This window comes from Astatotilapia calliptera, chromosome 18 (assembly GCF_900246225.1).
Source record: "Astatotilapia calliptera chromosome 18, fAstCal1.2, whole genome shotgun sequence".
Classification (NCBI taxonomy): Eukaryota; Metazoa; Chordata; class Actinopteri; order Cichliformes; family Cichlidae; genus Astatotilapia; species Astatotilapia calliptera.
Genome location: NC_039319.1, coordinates 25,311,289 through 25,334,726, shown reverse-complemented (window position 1 = coordinate 25,334,726; position 23,438 = coordinate 25,311,289). Strand labels below are relative to the sequence as shown.

At 40.5% G+C, this 23,438-nt stretch overlaps 1 protein-coding gene across 1 annotated transcript; it reads right to left on the bottom strand.

Annotated features, from left to right (window-relative positions):
• Positions 1-4,182: 4,182 nt before the first annotated feature.
• scp2a (sterol carrier protein 2a) lies at positions 4,183-22,883 on the bottom strand. The gene is made up of 16 exons (XM_026149715.1): positions 22,500-22,883; positions 21,433-21,487; positions 21,234-21,305; positions 20,872-21,003; positions 20,493-20,557; positions 17,981-18,107; positions 17,782-17,845; positions 17,609-17,695; positions 17,338-17,488; positions 17,097-17,244; positions 16,636-16,743; positions 13,728-13,881; positions 13,469-13,565; positions 11,163-11,292; positions 8,024-8,103; positions 4,183-4,998 (listed from the first exon to the last, which is right to left on the bottom strand). Exons 1-16 carry the CDS (start codon positions 22,620-22,622, stop codon positions 4,903-4,905), a joined length of 1,689 nt encoding a protein of 562 aa, XP_026005500.1. The 5' UTR covers positions 22,623-22,883; the 3' UTR covers positions 4,183-4,902.
• Between the last annotated feature and the right edge of the window lie 555 nt (positions 22,884-23,438).

The following is a 23,438-nucleotide window of genomic DNA, read 5'->3' as shown; positions in this document are numbered from 1 at the left end:
AAGGAAAATGTAGATTTTACTATCATATCAATATGTCGCAAAGGCTGCCATTCTGTATATGTTTTAAAGAAACATTTCACTGTAGTCCACTATTTATGAAAATGTACCAACTCTGTAAAATGGAAAAGAAATGGGAAAATATATCCAAAAATATAGACAGACAGCACTGCCTGATTTATTTGTTGACAAATACAGATGTGAGGTATTTTGGATTTTATCAATAGGACCACTAAAAAACCATTCAAGGACTGAAAACTGCAAGTAAAAATTATTTTACTGCAGTAGCCTGGGTTCATCTGGAGCCCCAGGCCATTATCTTCATCTCATGCCCCCTCTTTCTACCCAAAATCCCATCTGTCGTTTATTGACACCACCAAATAAAACCCTGCAAAGCCCAAAAATGGACTTAAAAATGAAGCATTGTTTCATAAAAGTAGAAAATGTAGTCAACAAATGTCCTACACATGTGTGAAAGAATCCTATATAAGTCTCCACGAACTATTAAGTTTTATCCTGTGAAGAAATAGTATGATGAGATCGGTCTCTTCTAGGCTGAGAATAACCAAGGACTCACCGAATGGCTGTTGAGTATGAATATGATGTAAATCATGTGCTAAGACCTTCATAGTAGCTGTAAACTATTTTCGAACTGACCTGTCGAATAAGGATAGACTGGGCCTTCATTTATCACACTGACAAAAACTAAGAGAGGAAAACTGGGTTTTGTGCGCGTGCACAAATTTGACAGGAAGTTTTCATCAAACTTCTTCCGCTCCTTGAAATTTAATGCTCTTAAATTAACGAAAGTCCTGCTATTTCAGAGATGAGTTTGGACGTCTGTGATGTTCAACAGGAATATTCTCGCCTTGTTTTTTTTGTTTGTTTGGTTTTTTTCAATGTCTGCCCTTGTCAGTGGGAAATTAAATCCTTGCTATTATAAGAATAACACTCACATACATCATTAATTTATCACTATTTACATGTTAAATATAGGTGAAATATGTATACTTTTTTTCTTAGAGTTTCCTAACTTACACTCAAAAAGTATTATACATGTCGTTGAAGGATAAATTGTGTTGTAAAAGTGACGATTCTTTTACAATTTGCTCTAATTGGGAGTAACTTTATAAACGTGTCTTATCGCACGCGAAAAGTACTTTGCTAAGTGTAATTTGTGGAAGCTTGAAAAATACTGAACCTGCTTCAGCATTAAAGCAGCAACATTGAAAGAAGAACTTATAGGAGGCCTTTGATCTCATTCATGACAAACTGGGTTTATTGAGATTCAACTAAAATCTTCATATTGATGTGCACCAAGGCTCTCAAGTGACTGTCAAGCATAGCGTTTTTAGGCCTTTAATACACTAAAGAATTAATTATCTGTAGCACAGGATTTGCAAAACAGAGTTTAAGCTATACATTGAATGTTTGAAACTGAGTGCGGTATCCTTGCATACAAGCAGAGGAAAATGACATAAATTTCACTGCATGAAATATGCGTCTTTTGGGAAAAAATGTACTTCAGCTTATTATTTCAAATAATTGGGAGAAACATTTAAATTCCTTTGCCAATTTGTACAGAATCCAAAATGTTTTCTCTGAAGAGGGCTCTTCACATTTTTGCCGTGATGACACCAGACACTTCAGTACCAAAAGAGGCGAGCTGACCCTCAGAGTTTTAAATGAGACAGGTGTCACCCCCGAGGTTCTAGTCATTGGCACCTGCTCAGGAAACCACAGCTCCCAAATTTTAGGAATTGATGACAATGTGGTAAAAATGTGGAGGTGTAGTCATGATTTAAAGCGGGGTGGCGGGTTGATGGTCTGGCCTCTTCATTTAGTGAGTAATTAAATAAATGAGTGGATTCATGCAAAATAACATCGAGTTTGTTTTTAATATGCTGCAGTTTGACGTCGTTTATTCCACTGAGAAAGGAAAATCATCCCTGCACAGTCTCCACATGTCCACGGGGCAACAGGGGAGATGAAAAATGGAGACAACATGGAGTTAGAAAAACTGTAGCTACTCTATGTCCCACTTCAGGCTGGTTCTAAAAGAGAGCCACTGCTCAGACTCCCATGTTAAAATGTCCTTCTTTACAACATTAAAACACTAATTTTTATAGCCTGACACAAAATATTGTTTTGGCCTTAGTGTCCTCTTGAGTGGGGTGATTTGTTTTTAACCTATCCACCTGGATATCTGAGTGTGGGGTGTCGTTGAATTGACTGACCGCAGTCTTCTAGGCCTCATCCACTATACTGGAGCTCTTCACTGTGTGTGTCTGTGCTGTTATGGCCTTTTGGAACATATTTAATGGTTATGACTTACTGTGTGGTACAGACCAACCAAGAAGGTTGTGCTTCAGTAGTCTGTTAGTCGGTACTAATTAGCCGATATTTGTCTCTGTGCACTTCACCCGTACAGTTTGCATTAGCATTCCACCTTCACAACTGGTTCCAAAAGAAACCTCAACATGGCAGCAGCCAAAGTTCTAAATTTGAACCTTCAAGAGAGTCTAAAATTCATTTGTGATGTCAATGATGCGGCTAAAACCATCTTTTATGTAGTCAGAACTTCAAACAGCCACGTGTCAATCAAGAGGGGGGGGGGGGGGGGGTCTTCAGGATGTAGATTAAGCATAAAGTGAATAGCTTGTCTAACTGACCACTAAAATGAAAGGCGGTTTTTATTATTCTTTAAAACGATTGCCCTAATAAATGACCAGAGATGTTTCTAAGGTTGCTCACGACCAATAGGACATGCTTTTAGAAAGACTTGAATAGCAGTTGTTAGCTGTAATGTATTTTAACTGATGAGGCTTTTTAGTGTGATTATAAAAATTCCACCTTTATACTGAATACGGTTGGTAAGCAGTCAAGAAAGCTCATATACAGTTCTCATGCATTACAATTATTATTGACATTTTTGTTTCTCGCTGCTGCTTTGCTACACCAAATTCTATGTGTCAAATCCCATTTTAACCCCTGGGTGTAGCTACTTACATTGTATAGCGACTGTTTCATACAGAATCACATTTATTTATTCAAATACGATATAATACTGCAGTTCTGATATAATTATTTTACGTTTACCTTCCAACACATTTCAGAGAGAGAGTAATCACCTTGAATCCTATCTACTCGCCTTCACAACTAATGATCAAACGCAATGATTGTCTGTAGAGATTCTACATCGGGGGAAAAAACCTGAAGGTTACAGGCCCGGTGAGCAGGTTCATGTGGATTGTGAAGTCCTCTACACAATGTAATTTCACTTGCTACTCTGCTGATTTGAAGAAAATGCTCTGAGCACGAGCAACAGGAGCAGCCTTGGAGCAACGCTCGGTGCTAAAGCAGCATCACCAAGGCAACCTTGCAGAGCAAATTACACGAATTGTGTGCAAATGCCAAACGAACGATCAGGAGAGATGGACTGAAAGGGCAGTGATCAGGATGCATAAGTATATTTAACAGAGCTTTATCACACGTGGCTCCATAAATACTTAAGTAGTAATCAAATCTGGATACAATCTTCCATAATAATGCATTTAACTTTTTTTTTTTTAAGCTTTAATTTTAAGAAAAAAATAGTGCATTAACTGATCAAGAATTATAACCTGTATAAAAAGAAGTAATGAACTGGAGACCAGAAGGCTTAGGATACCACGGAAAACAAGTAAAATGGATCAATTATTTCCTTACTGAAGGAAAAAAGCCTTAACTTCTTCAGCTAACATCATCCTGCTTTCACTCTCCACCTAAAGACCCATTAACCCACTGCTATCGGTCAGTGAGACAGGACAGGAGGGGCTACGCAGCTTGTGCAGCAGCTGAACGATTTGGCGAGTCAGCCACCTGGCAGAGAGGCAGTGTTGGGTGGGGCGGGGGGCTAAAGTAAGTTGGCTGGAGGCTGGATATGAGCAATTACGAACAGCCTGGATCTGGCAGAAGGGACGCTGTGGTGGGTGGAGGTGAGGGAGGCCAATGAGGAAAGGTCGGGATCAACTTGGAAATAAATGGACAAATGTGGAGGGGGGGCTAAAAGGGGGAAGTAGGACAAAGGCTGATACAACGAGGTCAGAAATATAGAAGCAGATTCCCTTTGTTCGGTTTTTGTGGAAAGATGGTAAACGCATGAGTGTGTGGATGACGCAGAATGAGTGGATATGCTCAGTATGATTTAAGCTTAAGAATCCTTTATTTCCTTATATTTTTCTAGTCCATATACCAGTTTACCTTTTAAACCTTAGATACAACTGCACACACAGAGAAGGTATTTCAAGCAGATTTGTCTTACACCCCCTTTACTAAACATTCAGTGACAGAGTAGAAAGTATCAACACCAGTTCTAATCATTCCTTTCTTATATAACAAAATGTTATTTTTGTTGCATGTTTCATTCATCTTAGATTCTTCTACACGTTTCATACATCATGAAATAGAAATATGGACAATTATACAACAACTCCAAAAATTGTTAGAGATTTTATTCGTTTCATTTTAAAAACAACAACCTGGATTTCATTTACAGATGTACATTTTGTGCAAAATTATTCCTCAAAAACCCCCAAATGCAATTCTTACAGACAGACTAGAGCACATTGAGATTGTGAATACATTAGTAAAGAAATTAAAGGAGCAGCGTGTGAGTATTTCCATAATTTGAACTGGCTGTGAGTAGTTCACACATCACGTTAGGCTTAAAGAACCGACATAATCACTGAACCATGCAGTGTGCTCTGATATCAAAGCTGCAGCTGGAAATGAAACTTAATAGACTTTCAACACCAAGCATGTCAAGGTATTTGACAAATCATCGGTCAGTTAGTTCAATTAAACAGGCAGATTTCAGTTTTTCCTACAAATTTGCGTTTAACATGAAGAAGACAGCCAAGGCTCTCACAGCTTGGCCTTCCCTGGTGCAATCTGCAGGTTCTGCAGCTTCATAGCCATGCCCATGTTCCCAGCGACCTTGAGTTTTCCCTTGAAGAACGCCTGATGGTAAAGCAGTTAAGCATGAGGAAATTTTAATTTTCTAATATCACTTAAAAAGTAGTGGTAGGTTTTTAATGACATTTTGTTTCAGTCTAACAAAATTTCAAATTGAAATCATTATCATCATCACAAAAAAAAAAAAAAAATACCAATGCATTTAAAACCTTAAATCTAAGGTTTCTGGCTATATAGAAGAGTTACTACTATTTTTAATATTCAGCATTATCATGATCTTTGTGGACCCCATGCCTGTTTTTACGTGTGTCTCAATGCTCATTGGCCTGTGCGCTGTAGGGAGTAGTTCAATATATACAAAGGCACTGATGTCTAATTGATGGGTGGATATGGCTGCACTGGAACAAAAGCATTACACTTTGCAACTGACATTCACTCTATCAATATTAAATGTGGGGCCAGCACTCTATGCAAGCCTGGTAGTGAGACTTTAAAATCATTTTAGGAATTCCCCTGGAAAAAAAAAAAAAAGGAAAAAATAAAATTCAATACTGTAAACAAACAGCAATCAGACAGTGGGATTTGACCTACTACAGGCGCAGACAACTCTTACAGAAAACAAATTCTCTCTATGACACAACAGATGGGTTAGCTGCCCCAAAAACCTGCAGCAGAACGGAGCAGATTTTGTCTGCTGGTGGATGATGGTAGTCTGTCGGGTAGACACCAACTGAGGGAATTCAAAGCGCCTTCCTGCCAAATCTGTTTGGGTCAACTAAACAAACGCGCAGGGTGCATGTTCCTGTTTTGGTTCGCTTCCATTGGGGGCTGACGTAAAAGCTGTCAAACTCTGCTGTCACACTACAGTAAAAATAGGACGGCAACCTACTGGCGATTATCGGGGGGGGGGGAGGAGGAAGAAGGAAAAAAACCTCCAAAACAACATATCTGAGTTTATAATGTAATATGGCCTATATTTGTATATTTGTAAGGACCCCAAATCACTTTACACATTCACACACTGGTGATGGCAAGCCAAACCAAATCATTGTAGCCACAGCCACCCTGGGGCGCACTGACAGAGGCGAGGCTGCCGGACACTGGCGCCACTGGGCCCTCTGACCACCACCAGTAGGTAACGGGTGAAGTGTCTTGCCCAAGGACACAACGACCGAGACTGTCCAAGCCGGGGCTCGAACCGGCAACCTTCCGATTACAAGGCGAACTCCCAACTCTTGAGCCAATATCATCTTCCAGGATAGAAGTTATGAAATCCAGGTGGTGATTTTATACCTGTTAACAATGTTCCCTCTAAGCTGCACACTGCTGGCACGGTCTCTGTGCACAGAAAATCTGCGTTGCGCACAAAAAAAAAAAAAAAAAAAATCTAACTTGAATTGAAATTAAAATCAATACTTTAACAATTCTGTTTTGCAGTGTTAGTCAGTGAGTGACTGGCTGCTCCGTATGGGATTAGAAGGATGCCACCTTATCTCATAGTCCAGCCAATAATGCGATTCACATACGCAGCCAATCAACGTCGTCGACAGGCTATGACAGCGTCCTTATGTGCCGACACCGGTGTTGTAGCTAGCAAAGCGGCGTGGCTGATGTGGAGTGAAGCCACGTTAATGACAACGTGTACAACCATTGGAGATGTGAGCAGGACAGACGGAACAATTGACGGAAAAAGTGTGAACTTTATACCAGTTTTTAAATTGTGTTGATCGGCCACGTAAAACCGGAGTTATGATAAAAATATCTGCAATGTTTGGTTTTCTTCCTGAATACTGTCATTGTTTATATTTGCTGCGGGAAGAAACGTTTTTACATTTTCATTGTAAGTGGGCTAAAGCAGTTAATTAAAAGTAGTCGAACATAAATGTAAATGCTGTAATTTGATTATTTTAATAAACCATGTAACTTGGGTGGATTCCATGCTGGCGTGACCACAGTGCACACGTCTGCTGTTGCTCACAGTGGTCCAAGGGATCGCTCAGGGAGTTTGTGTGTTCGCTCAGACACATGAAAAGTTAGAGGGAACATTGCCTGTTAATCTCTAATCTGGAGTCTAATGTGCTCCACAGCTGTTACCATGGTGATGTGCCTCAGTAAGAAGTGAACCACCTTCAGGAAACCCATGAAGTTACCTGGATAAGACGAAATCCTCCTTAATAGTACCGGCCTCACCGACCACGTGAACCAAACTGCAGATGTAAAAGCATCTTCACAGCACTTAGGAAACTGAGATCTACAGTTTCTGAAGAGGAGCTGGGGAGGCTAGACCTCCTCTTTCAACTTTTCTAATTCTCAGTTTTCATCACTCAGCAAATCTGCCTGGATTGCCTGCAGGCAGTTCAAAATGCTGCTGATTGTCCTTCCTGTTGGCCAGCCATACATGCCTCATGTCACTCCATTACTAATGTCCCTTCCCTGTCGCCTTGCAGCATTTAGGATCCTGTATGAAGTCCTCGGTCCTATCTACAGAGTACTGCATTACAATGAGGCTCCCTCATATGCAGCTGAGCAATTTCACTGCTCTTCTCGCTCATGCAGGTCAAGCAATCTAAAAATCTAGAAGAGATCATCAGAGGGAGGGTCGCCTGCTCCCACCAGGTTTACCAATTCTGTGGACTCTTAAAAGTTTGTTTACTTATGCATTTCAGAAACTTTTCATGCTTTTGTGGGGTCTACATTTTGTCTTTTGATTCTTGTACTTCTCTTAGAAAGTTGGTTTGAATAATTTAATTATGCAGTTTTGTTATACAACATTTTTGTGCCCATTAAATTCTTTCATATTTTTACAGCGTAGATTATTTCATATCCAAGACAATTCCTGTCTTTGTAAAGTGCTGTATAAATGAATAAATAAATAAATACTGTTTAATTCCAGTTCACAATAAATGAACTAACCCTAATGTAATATAAATAAATAAATGCTTTACTGTAAAAATGTTAGGAGCCCCACAGCATGAATTCACTTTTACAGTCAATGTAAAAATATAAGATATCCTTTCCCTTACTTAGACAAATAAACTTTATTTATAGTCATTATTATGCACACACACACCGTTTGTGGGTTCAGCTTTCCTGTCATCAGATCCAGCAGATCCTCGTCATTCAAGGATAATGTGCAGTCTGCCTTTTTACCTAAAACAAGACATTAAAAGATGCATTTATTATTTATCTGGCCAACAGCATTTCAGGTGAGCCAAAACTAAAAATCTGCACACACAAAAACAACTAACGACATACTCTACACTGAAGGAAGCAGCACGGAGGAATGTTTGTCTCCGCAATATAGTACAGAAAGCACACTTGGCATTTCCATAACACTGCACTGATCAGCCACAACAATAAAACAGGCAGGAGGAGTGAGGGCTGATGTAAAGAATAAGATGTGACTGCTCCCTTACTGCCTTTGAACAACAAGAATATAAGCAGAAAGTCACAGCCGCAGTTGGCTGCACAGCCATAAATCCAAGGCCAGAAGTGACTACACTGGCCATGTGAGAGTCAGAGCTCAACCATCGAGCATGGAAGAGGTCCGATGAGTCATATTTCCATTTACTAAGAAAGAGATGGCAGCATAATGCTCTGAGCAATGTTCTCCTGGGAAATCTTTGCTCATGCCTTTAATGCATATTCATCTGACCACATTTACCCCTTTATTCCCACTTCTATTCCCTGATGGCAGTGGCATCTTTCAGCAGGATAATGCACCCTTCCACACTGGCTCCACACACAATACTGTTTAGCGATGGCTTGAGGTGAAGTTGTGTTTCAAGGCGTCTTAACTCAATAGAGCACAGGTGCCAAACATGAGGCTCTGAGGGCCAAAATTGTGCGGGCAAAGACTGGACAGCTAGGACAGATATGAAAGCATGAATTTTTAACTTTAACAGTATTTTCATAAGTTTTCCAGCTTTTCCATCCATGGTTATTCATACTGCACCACAGTAACAGAAAACTATTAACAATTTCTATTTCTGCTTTTTATTTTTCACTTTCTAGTGATTTAACAAAAACTTTGTTTTCTAATGACAGGACAGTCTGGGCAGTGAGCCACCAGAACTTCCTTTGCAGTTTTACACATTTGTTTCTTTCTATTTAAGCCCAAAGAGTCGTGGCAGCAGATTTCTTTCATTTAGTAGAGCCAAACCTCTTTCTTATGCAGGAAAACTGAGGTGTACTGCTGAGGCTGCACTTCCTTTTCTATTACTAGTGTATCTCGGGGAATAAAATATGCAGGTAAACTTCTTTACACTGACAAGGGCAGTTCCACTGGTCCGGCTCACTCAAGGTCAAAGTGGGCTGTATGTGGTCCGCCATGTAAAATGAGTTTGACTTTCCTGCAATAGAGCGCCTGTAAGATGAGCTGGACAAACAAACCCAATCCACAGAGGCTTCACTTCACAGCTCACAGAAGCTTTTGACTCAAAGCAGATTCTTTGAGTCTGTTACCACAGGACACTTCCAGAGACACAATATTAGGCAGGAAGCTTTAATGACTTGGCTGACCGAGGCATCCATTCAGTGCAATTTGTATCACAGCTCAGAAAGCATTATGACTCACTCTTTCTATATTGCATAACTTAATATACTACTTTGTACTGTTAACACACAATACATTCTGTTTCCATCATGCTTGAGCAAATAAAGATGGTGGACAGACGAAATATAAAAACTGAAATTTAGATGGGCACCATGTTTAAATCAGTCCAATAAGGGGAGATGATAATGCAAATTAAACCCTGTTCAGTCTTCAAAGTAAGACTGAACACACTGCCTCAAAATCTCCTGTGTCAGCTTCATTAAAGATGTTATTAGAGCTATCTGAGAGCTGCAGTATCCTAAAATCTAGTTCAACTTTCACTAAAAACAGCACAGCAGTGTGCTTGCAGAAGTTCAAATACTGGTCCTGCAAACCAGCAAGAAAACATTCAAGTGTACTGGGTTTAACAAGCCTGTTGTTCCCACTCATCGGTTCAGCTTTTTATGTGCAAGAGAACTTCTTTAACTGTTGTTATGATTGCAGCGGTTTTCAAATTTTGCTCCTAACCTAACTTTTAAATTCGTGCAGTAATGTTGGACCATAACGGAGGGGGGAAAAAACGCATATTGAAAACCTTTGAGTGGAACAGCTTGTACATCTTAGATTTCCCTGAACATTTCTTTCTATTTTTGAAACATTCAGTCGTATGGACAGAGTGGTGATTCAGAAATAAGGGCTTGGAAGTAGCACGCATTACAGGGGAGACCATCAAATGATGAGATGCCCATTTACCAGGATGTGCCTATGAGTACGGATGCTACGTGTGTGTGTCTGTGCAGAAATCAGCTTGTAAAATAAAAAAGTCAGAATGCAGCTCTTCTAGCAGTACCTCTTTTACACACATCAGGTCATTATTGGAATTAAGCTTGTTTGTTTCCATTTGGTTCATGTTTTGAAGTCCCCTGTAGCATCTGCATTTAAATCTAAATTTTAAGGCGGATAATGAAGTAGCTGAAACATTTTCACCGCTTCAGCTACTTAATTTGCGTTAGTTCTTCACAACTGCAGAAGTATCAAGCGAATTCAGCCTAAACTTTAAAACAAAAAATACCACTAAATCACAGCCTTTCCATTTTACCTCCAGCACTCTGCAATCTTCCACAACGATATCTACTGAAGATTATTAGTTTTTTTTTGAAACCTCTATTTATTGTAGGGGACTGAACACATTTCTTTTTGAGCTTCGGAGAAAAAGAGCAGAACACTTTCACTCCCACAATACAAGAGTTAAAAAGCTGACGCTCCGAGGTGTTTGCAGGCTCCTCAGGGAATAATAAAGCCTTTTGAAACGCTCTCTGAAGTCTTCAGACAATGAGGGCTTTCCTGACAGAGGTGTGAAACAAAATCAAGCTCAGCCACAATCGCAGCAGTTCGGGTGATTTTTATCTGCAAGCCGCTTTGCACCCCAACTACACCCAAGCCCCTCTCCATGCTGCTGCTGCTGTTCTTAAACTTTACATGTACACAAGAAGGACAGGGAGGTCCAAGAACAGAGCCATACCTCCCAAATGTAAAGTACTGAAGACGGGAATAATTATGAATATCCTAGCAGACCTTATCCTAAGGGTGTAAAGACTTACAAAATAATGATAATTAATCAGCTGCAAGCAAAATATCAAGAGTGTTACAGGACTTTAACAACAGCCTCACATACCTGGGTCGTTTGTGACAGAACCGTTACCATTTTTCACGTCAACAATCCAGGTCGCCTCTTTCCCACCTGGGCCGTCCTTCACTTTAAATGCAAACACTCCGCCAATCTTCTTAACAAGTTGCGCTCCCTCCTGCAACAACAGGGTTTGAGTTCCTTTTAATGAATGATTGCATACAGTAAGTGTAGACAGGCAGCAACAGCCCACACAGTGCAAATTAAATTCTACAGCCATCTATTTGTTATACACACAGCTTGACATGAATAGTTTAGATCATGTTTCGTGGTTTCGCCTGAGAAAACCTCTCAAACTCCATGGTCCTGATGGTGACCAGAATAATACACCACCACATCTGATTGAAATGGCTGTGCAGCTATAATTATTAAGCAGTTTCTGTCGCCTGTAAATCATCTGAATCCTGACAGATTCAGATGATTTAACGTGTAAAAGTGTGACAAAGAATACCCTACAGTTTACAGAGAATGTCTGCCTTCTTAACCATACGAGTCCTGGCAGCTAATACAACAGAAATTTATGGAGCAGCTAGCTGAGAAGTTTTGTTCCAGCTCATTAACTTTCTATACTACATGGATTTCACCACAATAAAAATGATCTCTCCAGCACAGATCTGATGCTCTTGAAATCCATGTTGCATTATGGCATGCGTGTTAGCTTAGTTAACACTGAACCGTCAGCTTTCTCAAAAACAACCTAAAGTATTCTGGGAAGAAGTGAGAACATCATTCAGAAGTCTGTTCCTTGAACCCAATGCTTGTAGACGTGGGTGAAACCAAAGTTCCCCGAGAGTAACTGGTTCTCATATTCCACTCATGAGCACTTCTTTTTTAAAAATGTAACATCTGAGGGAGCGAGGGGTCACAGGCAGGACTGAGCAGAATGCTCATCTTTAAGAATATACAACGCTCAGAGAAACTGAACGGAGCACTTTTTAATCACATCAGTTAAACTTGGGGGATATTGATGAGGTCAGTTAAGTAGCACAGTTTTAGCTACTTTGGTATTAATGAATTAACAACTGTTGCACCAGAGGGGCAACAATGAGGTAAACCACTGACATTGGCAGAAGGTTTGCTGAGTCTCCCAGCACAGTCTCAAGATCATGGAAGTGATTCAAGGGGACAGGCAGTTACTCTAGGAGAGCTGGACCAGTATCTGCTCCTTTGTGCTTGGAGGAACAGGATGAACACTGCCAGAGACAAAATTGTCCTGTGCTTTTTTTTTTTTTTTGAGATGCTGTAATGAAATTTCAGTTAAAATACACTAGCATGCTGCATTTTCTTCCCACCTTTGATTGTCAGGGTGTCTTTGAATTCAACCCTCTGTAGGTTGATCATTTTCAGTTCCATGTGGCATCCCTTTATTACCCAGTCCATATCAGTATAGATATCCAGCATGATTTCCTTCCCCGTTGAGATCTGGTGTGTTTTCAAAGTGTTCCTTGATTTTTTTTTTTTTGCAGTGAATATCCTCCACATTTAAGAAGATACTGCTGCCATACATCATTACTGTGGAGTGGCTCTCCTCTGAACCAAGACCCAAAGTGTCAGCCAACTCCATGAGCATGTTTTTAGTAAACACATCAACATGAAACAAGCAAAAATAGTTTCTTGTGCAGTGGAAAAAGTCCTTACTGCGATGCACATATATAGAAAATCACAGTTGGGTAGGCGTTCAGGCACCTTTCTCTGCATTGTAACTCAAGCAGGTAATAGCTTTGCTAATGCACACAATTACTGATACCGCCTAATTTCTTCTGTTATGTCATTGCACGATTAAAAGCCTTGAACACAGAGTACAAATTCTTTCAAACCAACATCATCACACACGCTTCATACAAACACACCGTCAGTGTTTAAGATTTTGTATCTTTTTAAACGCATTAATCGCAGCATATCCAAAGCACAGCATGTATCACATGTGTCATACTGCTTTAAATTTGCTCTACAAATTCAGTTTACATTGCCGCAACACTGTATAAATAAACCTTTTTGCAACTATGAGGTCGTGCGTGTGAGTTTCATATCGACAAACTGCGATTTAATTTATAAGAAAAGAAAAAAAGAGACCAACGTATGAAACACGTTTCTATTAGAGGTTTGTGGTCATGTTTACATGTCACGCAACTATCAATAACGACAAAGAAGAAAGAAGAAAATCTAATACATGAATGGATTTAACTGGATGCGCACTCATCAAGTCTATAAGAGCAGACACAGAGTGGCTAATTGAAAATATCACAGTGACATGCTGTCACTAATAGGTAACCGCCTGCTGTGACACTACCTACCTGCTGTAGATGTTTTTCAATCTCTTTAAAGACAGGATAAGCTTTAAACCCTTCCAGACCGCTGCCTGAGCTGGTGAGAACTGCACCCACGCGGGACCTGAAGGAAGAAGAAAAAAACTAAACTGATGTATGAGTTAAAGATTTCCTTTAGAACCTGCCTCGGCAAGTTATTCTTTAAGATAAGAAGTGAAAATGCTCCTTGCTGTATGAGAGGTATCCAAGTGAACTAATAACAAATCATTGGCAACTTCCTGCTCACCTCGCCTCCTCTGGAAAACCCATCTTGTAAAGTGCGACAACCACTGCTCCTCCCAAGCCAATGTTGTGCTGCAAGGCCACTTTTGCCCCAGAGACCTGCCTTTGCCCGGCCATCCCTCGGAGCTGCCAGCATAGCTCTGCACACTGGGCCAGACCTGTGAAAAGGCGAGCACATGGTAAACTTAGTAAACGTGGTTAACCAAGTTTACCTCCTAGATCACACGGACTTTTAATTTAAGAAAAATTATTATTTACCCATGTGACATGAAAGTGAAGGTTATTATTATGATTTCTTTTTAAGATGATCTGTTTTAATTATTCTAAAATGAATTTTCATTTTTGTGGGCTTGCAAATTTTTTTATGCCTTTGTGCAACTTAATAATGAACATAAGGATACACTTAAGTATTCAAAAGTATTTACACACAGTAAAATCATCATTAATGTAAAGTATCATAGCTGGGAAGTTATTAAGAAACCCGCACACCCACAGAAAATGAATCCCAAAAGTAACCGTAACAACGTACCATACAAAACTTAACGGGTTCAGGACAAAGAAGCTGTTTCGCTGGATTTTCATAATATCTACAGGTTGCAGTAACAGGAAGGGAAAAGCTGCAGTCAATATTTATTTTACAATTCTTACTGAGAGGGGTGACAAAATGACTCCTAATCTGTGAACTTGCTCCCTAATCTCACCAGTGGCAGCTCCAGCACCAACCAATGCTACAGCTAAGCATTTCATCCCATCTGCTTAACGAGCTTTCGCATTTCTCCATTATCCCAATGAGCTAAGGAACTTGAGGCTAAAAGACCATGGTGCATCTCTCACATTCTGCGGCACTCGCCTAATTCTTTTTCATGTGGACTTCTGTGAGAGTGTGACTTTGCTTGAGTGCCATTTAGAAAAATTGCCACATGGTTCAAATTGGCACTTCATCAGTGAAGAGCCTGAGGGCATCTTGTCAGATCCATAATTTTCATCCAATGTAAAAAACCTTCACGTTCAAGACTGTTTGTCGTCACTCCCCCTCAAATATGAACTCATCTGCAGTAAATTCCCTCCCAAAAGCTCTTTCATAGTACCAAATTTTCATCAAAAGCCATTTGATTTAATAAAGGATAAAAGGGTGTAGTCATTCACCAAATACTTCGACCTATGAAACAGTGACAGCTCAAGGTCACTGGATGAGATGTCTACACATTAAAAACTAAATAAATAAATAAAATATATCACATCCTCCTGAGGTGTAGGTTGCTTCAGGCAATTGGCTGTTAGCATCTCTGCTCACAGTGTTACTGGGGGAAGAGGTCAGAGACTTACAAGCAAGATTTAGAGCAACACCATGGATCAGACAAAGCTTAGCTGAGTAGGGCACTCGCACGCTGGGAGTGTGACCCAGGAGACACAGGGAGTGCTGATGATATGGGCAGGGCGAAGTAATGGAAAAAAATACAAGCAAAACAATTAAGATGATAATTCCAAGATATTTGGTAAATACGGGTGAAGTGATTAATGACGTTCGCACTGTTTGGCCTGGTTATCTGTCCTTAACGAGTGCATTTTTCCATGTTTGAGTCCATTACAGACGCTGGGCGAGCCAGCTGCACTGTTTGCTCAGTCTTGTCCCCCGACGATTTAAAACGCAGAGAGATTACAGGGGAAGCGTGCCAAAGTCACAGCCGGCTGCTCTCGCACATGCAGGCTTATGATCACTTTTACCCAGTGTCAGTGTAGGTGGCCATTAATGCAAGACACATGCCACCTGGTGGGCACGGTGGAAATCGCTTGTCAAAGTTTTCAAAGTGCATCCAGAGAAAACACTTGTTTGTTGAGCCTGATTTGTGAATACGAAACGCACGTGGCTACGAGACGTTTTTAGCTCAAACTTGTCGTAGCTGCTTTAGATCGGGGTGGGATCTTGTTCACACCATAAACCGTACCGAGACCACCTCCTCCAAAAGGTCTCGGTGTGGTTGTTTTGGTCTGTACCCGAGTGCAATTACTGTGTTAAACCTGTACAAACAAAACACGAAAAAGTGGGAAAACAAACCCGAGTTCGATTTAAACTGACTAAACACCACAGATGTCAAAACGCCCCTTAGATTCTTAAAGGACTGTTTATTTTTACTTTTGTCTGCAAGTAATCTTACAGCAGGTCTTTGTTTTATAAGTAAGATAATCATAAAACAGAGAACATTTAAGCATTTGCTCATTTAAAGGTTTGTTGTTTTGTTATTTACTCCTAGTTTAACCGAGTTGAAGCATTGAGACTAAAACTGCCTTACACACAATAAGAAAACACAAATTAATGAACTATAAAACACGATTGCCCATGCCTTTACGATTCATTTAAGTGGGTAAGTCTACTAACTTAGCACAGTCATCTTTTTGTCTTCGGTTTGCTAAATGGTGTTACAGAGAATGCATATACATAACTTTACTGGTTGTACTGATCAGTCAAAAAAAAAAAAAAAAAGCTACATTCAGACACTCACACATCCACTTTGGCTACATCATCTGACTTGTTAATCTTTACACATTTCTAATAAAATGGTTTGCTCCTTGTTTTGTAAAACATGGCACTTTGCTGCAAGCTTACCTGCCCATGTTTGTGACATGCCCATTTTTATGTGAACGTCCTCATAACTAAACTGATCTACTGAGTTTATAACCATCTTCGTGGATCATGATTTTAAGTAAGTGAAGCTGGATATCCTGAAGAAAAGGTATCCTGTTGAACTTGCTTTGTCTTCTAAACCTGCTTTATGGAACATGTTAAACACACTTTCAGGACACCAAACAAGTTATATAACAACAATTAAATGGTCAAAGTAGCTTTTTTTTTTTTTTTTTTTAATTTCATCACTTACAAATGATTTGCATCAAGAGTCAGAGTCTCTTCTTACCTGTGGCACCAAGAGGGTGTCCTTTAGAGATGAGGCCACCGCTGGGATTGATCACAAACTTGCCTCCATATGTGTTGTCCCCTCTGTCAATCAGTTCTCCAGCTTTACCTGTAGAAACGGTACATTTAACTTCTTAAAAAGTAATTTATCTGTAGGCGTACATCCATGTGAGGTAACATGACCTCACTGATACTGCACTACAAGATCATCTGGGCGGTTCAGTAAAGCTGAATTAGCCGACATTAAATTTAGATATAAAAACTTTGGGAATTGTATCAAAATCATTTAAGTTCCTTTGCTGCCAGTATGGTCATTAAACAACACTGCCACCTGCTGCTCAGTCAACGCAAAATACCTTAACATATCACCAGGGACAATTTAGGGGAAACACTGACATAAACTGTGATAGAGGCTCAATGGATATGGAGAATACATCAAGGTTTGATGAGATGCAGTCTTACCCTCTGGACACAACCCCAAGGCCTCATACGTGATGAGCTCATTGGCTGAGAAGCAGTCGTGCAGCTCGACCACATCAACGTCATTTGGCTTTAGACCAGCGGCCTCGAAACACTTCTTAGCCGCCAGCTGGGACATGTCATACCCCACCTGGAAAGGAAAAGTGTTTGTCACCATCAACCCAATTATTTGTTTGTTGTCACCAGTGTGCGTGTCAATAACTTTCAATTTCAGATTTCTTGCCATTTTAATGCAGCTGTTCTCTTCAAATGTGGACGTCAGGTCGGTCACCATCTCCTGGGCCACAATCTCCACCGCCTGGTTCTGCAGGTGGTATTTCCTGACAAAGGGCTCGCTGGCCAAAACTGCTGCTCCAGCACCATCTGATGTAGGGCTGAGAGGAAAAGAAGACAAGACAAGAAAAAAAGAGGCATAGTTGTCAGAAAGTGAAATGATTATCAGTAACCGATGATAAGAATCTGTACTTCGATCAACACTTGTGTAAGTTTCTTACCAGCACTGCAGGAGCGTAAGAAAGTCAAACACCTTCCTGGATTTCATCACCTGCTCCAGACTGTACTCATCCTGGAACTGGGAGTACCTGCGTGTACAAACACAAATATTTACACCCTCGTTTGAACAAAAAAAGACCAATATGAACGCTGAATGCGGTCAGCTGTGTCTTACGGGTTATTGGTGGAATGTTTGTGGTTTTTCCAGGCAATCTTGGCAAAGTGTTCTGGCTTTGTGCCTAAAGGAGAATCAAAAATACTGCAAACACCGTAGAGAAAATGCAATAATGTAAAATGATGACAACAATGAAGATTTTACAATAACATTCCTACTGTAGTCTGTAGGAATTGCTTTGTTTGGATGATATGTTTACCATATTTCTCCATGTGCTCCCTGCCAGCATTTCCAAACATCTGTGGTGCTGCTGGCGCTGCTGCCATCCCATAGCGGTTGATCATCACCTCCATGTGCTTGTCCATGGGATTTGTCCTATCCATGTACTTTAGAAAAGAAAAAAAATGCAATAACAGACTAAATTTTCCTTCCACATATGGGCTCTCTAGTTCCAGAAGGATATAATTATTTGACATTTTCTTGAAATTTTTAGTCTGTCTCTCCCAGTCTGACCTGATATGGATTTGTAAAGACAGGAAGTGAAATGTAAATCTTTACCCATTGTGCAATGGTAAACAATCCTTTGCAAAATCTTTAGATCCGGGTCTGAATTGACTCCAAAAGTTACAGTATTTAGTCAGCCACCGATTGTGCAAGTTCCCCCACTTAAAATGATGACAGAGGTCAGTAATTTGCACCAGAGGTACACTTCAACTGTGAGAGACAGAATGTGAAAAAAAAAAATTCATGAATTCACATGGTAGGATTTGTAAAGAATTTATTCGTAAATTAGGGTGGAAAATAAGTATTTGGTCACCTCAAACAAGGAAAATCTCTGGCTCTCACAGACCTGTAACGTCTTCTGTAAGAAGCTTTTCTGTCCCCCACTCGTTACCTGTATGAATGGCACCTGTTTGAACTCATCATCTGTATAAAAGACACCTGTCCACAGCCTCAAACAGTCAGACTCCAAACTCCGCCATGGCCAAGACCAAAGAGCTTTCGAAGGACACCAGGAAAAGTATTGTAGACCTGCACCAGACTGGGAAGAGTGAATCTACAATAGGCAAGCAGCTTGGTGTGAAGAAATCAACTGTGGGAGCAATCATCAGAAAATGGAAGACATACAAGACCACTGATAATCTCCCTCGATCTGGGGCTCCACGCAAGATCTCATCCCGTGGGGTCAAAATGACCATGAGAACGGTGAGCAAAGATCCCAGAACCACACGGGGGGACCTGGTGAATGACCTGCAGAGAGCTGGGACCAAAGTAACAAAGGTCACCATCAGTAACACACTACAACGGCAGGGAATCAAATCCCGCAGTGCCAGACGTGTTCCGCTGCTGAAGCCAGTGCATGTCCAGGCCCGTCTGAAGTTTGCCAGAGAGCACATGGATGATACAGCAGAGGATTGGGAGAATGTCATGTGGTCAGATGAAACCAAAGTAGAACTTTTTGGTATAAACTCAACTCGTCGTGTTTGGAGGAAGAAGAATACTGAGTTGCATCCCAAGAACACCATACCTACTGTGAAGCATGGGGGTGGAAACATCATGCTATGGGGCTGTTTTTCTGCCAAGGGGACAGGACGACTGATCCGTGTTAAGGACAGAATGAATGGGGCCATGTATCGTGAGATTTTGAGCCAAAACCTCCTTCCATCAGTGAGAACTTTGAAGATGAAACGAGGCTGGGTCTTCCAACATGACAATGATCCAAAACACACCGCCCGGGCAACAAAGGAGTGGCTCCGTAAGAAGCATTTGAAAGTCCTGGAGTGGCCTAGCCAGTCTCCAGACCTCAACCCCATAGAAAATCTGTGGCGGGAGTTGAAAGTCCGTGTTGCTCGGCGACAGCCCCAAAACATCACTGCTCTCGAGAAGATCTGCATGGAGGAATGGGCCAAAATACCAGCTACTGTGTGTGCAAACCTGGTAAAGACCTATAGTAAACGTTTGACCTCTGTTACTGCCAACAAAGGTTATGTTACAAAGTATTGAGTTGTATTTTTGTTATTGACCAAATACTTATTTTCCACCCTGATTTACGAATAAATTCTTTACAAATCCTACCATGTGGATTCATGGATTTATTTTTTTTTCCCCACATTCTGTCTCTCACAGTTGAAGTGTACCTCTGGTGCAAATTACTGACCTCTGTCATCATTTTAGGTGGGAGAACTTGCACAATCGGTGGCTGACTAAATACTTTTTTGCCCCACTGTAATCACCAAGTTGGGCAGAGCCCCACATCTGGTAATGAGTTAACCAAACTACAAGTAAACCACGTAACGTCCTTGTCCACAGTTATTAGAAGTCAGTAGAAAATGCTAATCTCCACTCTCCACTGTGATTGTACAAAGGAAAACGGTATGAGCAGAAAGAAGGATCGCAGTTGCTGAATTGCAGTCTTTTATTGCCCGATGCTTTTTATCAGCCATTGGACTTTAAGGATTGAAACACAAAACTTGGCAGCCCCCAAAACTGTGGACAAAAAGTCCCCAGAGGCCAAGTCAATAAATGACAGTGACCGAGCTTTACACATGCAAAAACCCAGATAATGCTTTCCTTTTAACAGCTTTCATTCTCAATAAGAAGTTTCTCTGTATTATGTGACCTCAGCTGATTTTTCTCCCCCCTCTCATCCATCTGGTAAAATTTCAGCCAAGTCAAACATGAAAGATTGCAAAATAGCTGTGAGGGCTGACTAGGGGGTAAAAAAATGTTAAAACATACAACGTGATCAATTCCTGGATGAATGTGCATACCTTTGCAGACAGAGAGCCCCTCTCCATCTTCTCAAACCCAAGAGCAAGCACACAATCAGAAAGACCTGCAAGAAAACATTAAAGGCAGTGAATAAAACTACTGATTATAGACTGCGCTGAAAAGAATATGCAGGTTTGAGTCGGCTGATTTGATTTTTACGATGGATCCTCTCCTGATGCAGCCCTAAAGGGCCTCGTCTCTCCACCGGAGACTGAACTGGGGATCTTTCGCTTGTTATACACCATCGAGCCACAGTAACATTTCAATACTTTGAATAACTAGAATCCAAAGAAGCCACGGTTTATCAAGTTTCACCACAGCCTTCAGGTGTTATAGAGCAAACTACCTGCCACTGTTAAAACCTCCTGGCTGACTCACCTCCCTGGACCAGCTGGCGTGCCATGAAGAGAGCAGTGGAACCTGTGGAGCAGTTGTTGTTGACGTTGATAATGGGGATGCCGGTCAGACCCAGGCTGTGGTAAATGGCCCTTTGTCCACATGTGGAGTCACCTGGAATAGAGAGGTAGGATGAGATGCTACTCTTCACTCATTTCACTTTAACTGTGCTGAAAAGTACATGAAAGAGGCTTAACAAAAAAAACAAAAACAAAAAAAACAACAATTTGGAGCATAAAAACAGGAAAAATAAAAAATTCCCATTTTCACATATACAGCAAAGTAGACAATGTGAATGCACATACTATATTGTTAAAAATATAAATATTTATTCGAGGTTTTACCATAGACGTATCCTACGCAAGCTTGTTCAATGGCAGAATATGGGATTCCTGCATCTGCTAGAGCCCTTTCACCTAAAATAGGATGTAGAGATACAGCAATAAAACTTATTACATGTTTTATAACAGCACAAAAACAATAAATATCAAGATCTGATATCTATGAATGAGTGGATGACCAATAATCTGTAAAGATCAGCACCTGCTTCCTTGGCCATATCAGGATAGTCACCTTCCCGTGCTCCAGGCTTGTCAAACTGCAGCAAACACACACATAAAAAAAACCTCAGGTCAGTGCGACTAAAGAATGATTCAAGATTTTATTTTCAAAAAAGTTTTCTGTAAACATTTTATTAAGTGTGGAGAAGTCTACAGTCACTCTGCTGATGCAACCTAAACATGCACCAGACAGCAAGAATATTAAAACCACTGACAGGTGAATGATACTCATCATCCTGTTAGTATATTTATATATTTGATTTATACATGCCTCCTGCTGCAGGTGTCATGATGTGAACAGACTTAAAGGACAAAGAGCAGATAAAAAAGCTGCGGTGGCATAATTGTAATTAATGTCATTAATGCACAGAGGTTTAAAATGATAGAAAATTATTTGTGTGCACTGTTCAGAGAGCAGAACAGTGCACACAAATAATTGTGTGCATAAACAAATATACCCTTCTCCACCAATATCACTGTGAGGGACATATTTAACTTTTCAGGGACCTGAAAGCATGAGGCTCGTTCAGGTTTGGAGGTAGAAGCAGCTTTTGGAATTAAAGTGTCCACCTTTAGCAGCCGGAGAGAAGACCTTTGGCACAGTTTGTAATGCTGTTGACCATGAACTGTGGACTCCACGTTTAGTCTCAGCGAGTAATGAATACAAACCAGACCTACTGCCATCACACTCACGAAAGCTGGGTAGGTTTTAAATTGTAAACATGAACTACAGCAATTTGACTTTACTTCGGCTAACTTAGCTAGCTAGCCTTTCAAAGTGTACTGACAGCTATGACACAGGGGTTTTTTTTAGACCTTTGGACACAGCATGAGCACAAATAAGCCCGACAGTCCCCAACACCTCGGATTTTGATCCAACTGTCCCAATGAGAGCAGAAAAGTCCCAGCTTAAGGTTTTAGATGGACCGCACTGAAAGAACCGAAATCTTGGTTTAGGTAATCGTGCTAGCCTCTCCGCTACACAGCGCCGTTTCTCGCTGTTTTACAGAGCAGCAGGGTGATAAACTGCTAAAAATAAAGTAAGATTACCTTAGTCATGCCAACTCCTATGACAAATACTCTGTTCTTCTTTCCAGGTGCCATGGTGCTTCTCTGAGTCCACTCACACAAGTGACGTGAAAATCCGTGAACACGGCGTAGTAACTGGGACATAAACGATCTTCAGCGTGGTGGCTCCTGATGTGACCAATGAGAGCCCGCGGTGAGGAACATAAACACGGAGAGAAGCGGGCCTGACAGCAGCGGGTACAGCAAAGATCGTCTATGCACAAGTAGGTGTGTCACTCTGTGGGAATACAATACCATTAGTAATAAGTTAGAATAAAGCTCTTAAACATCTAAACAAAAGCGACTTTTCTATAAATATGCGTCCTCAAACATAACGTCCACCAGATTGATAGCACTGCATATATATACAACTACCATGAGGGTTTTTTTTATGGTTAAATATTGGAAGTTTAAGAACTCACAAGCCTGTGTCCCCTGTGATCATTTGACCTTTATCGTTTGCGTTATCTGATTACTTTTTGTAAGGCGTTGTCGGACTAAATTGTTATGCTATGTTGCTATATCGTTATGCCAAAAAGTCATTTCCGATATTTAAACCGTTGTAAATGACTTTCTGGCCTATAGTCCATCAAAAATCCCTCTCATGTTTAATAACAAGTTATTTTGAGCTACATCCTGTCACAAGGTAGAAACTGGAGTTTTTCAACAAACTAATGCTTATATATCCTTTATTTATGCACGATAAAATGTGTCATTGATATTAAATATGTCTTTTTTAAGAGCGATGTGCAGAAACAAATATATCACAATTCTACAGTTATTTTAAGTGGTCAAAAGGGTTATATCAATGCAAAGTCATAACGATGCTTGCAAAAAGGTCTTTTTTAAAATCTTATATTTAACCCCTTTAGAAATCCTGTTGACTACAACCTATTTACAGACATAAGCAAAGACGTTAGA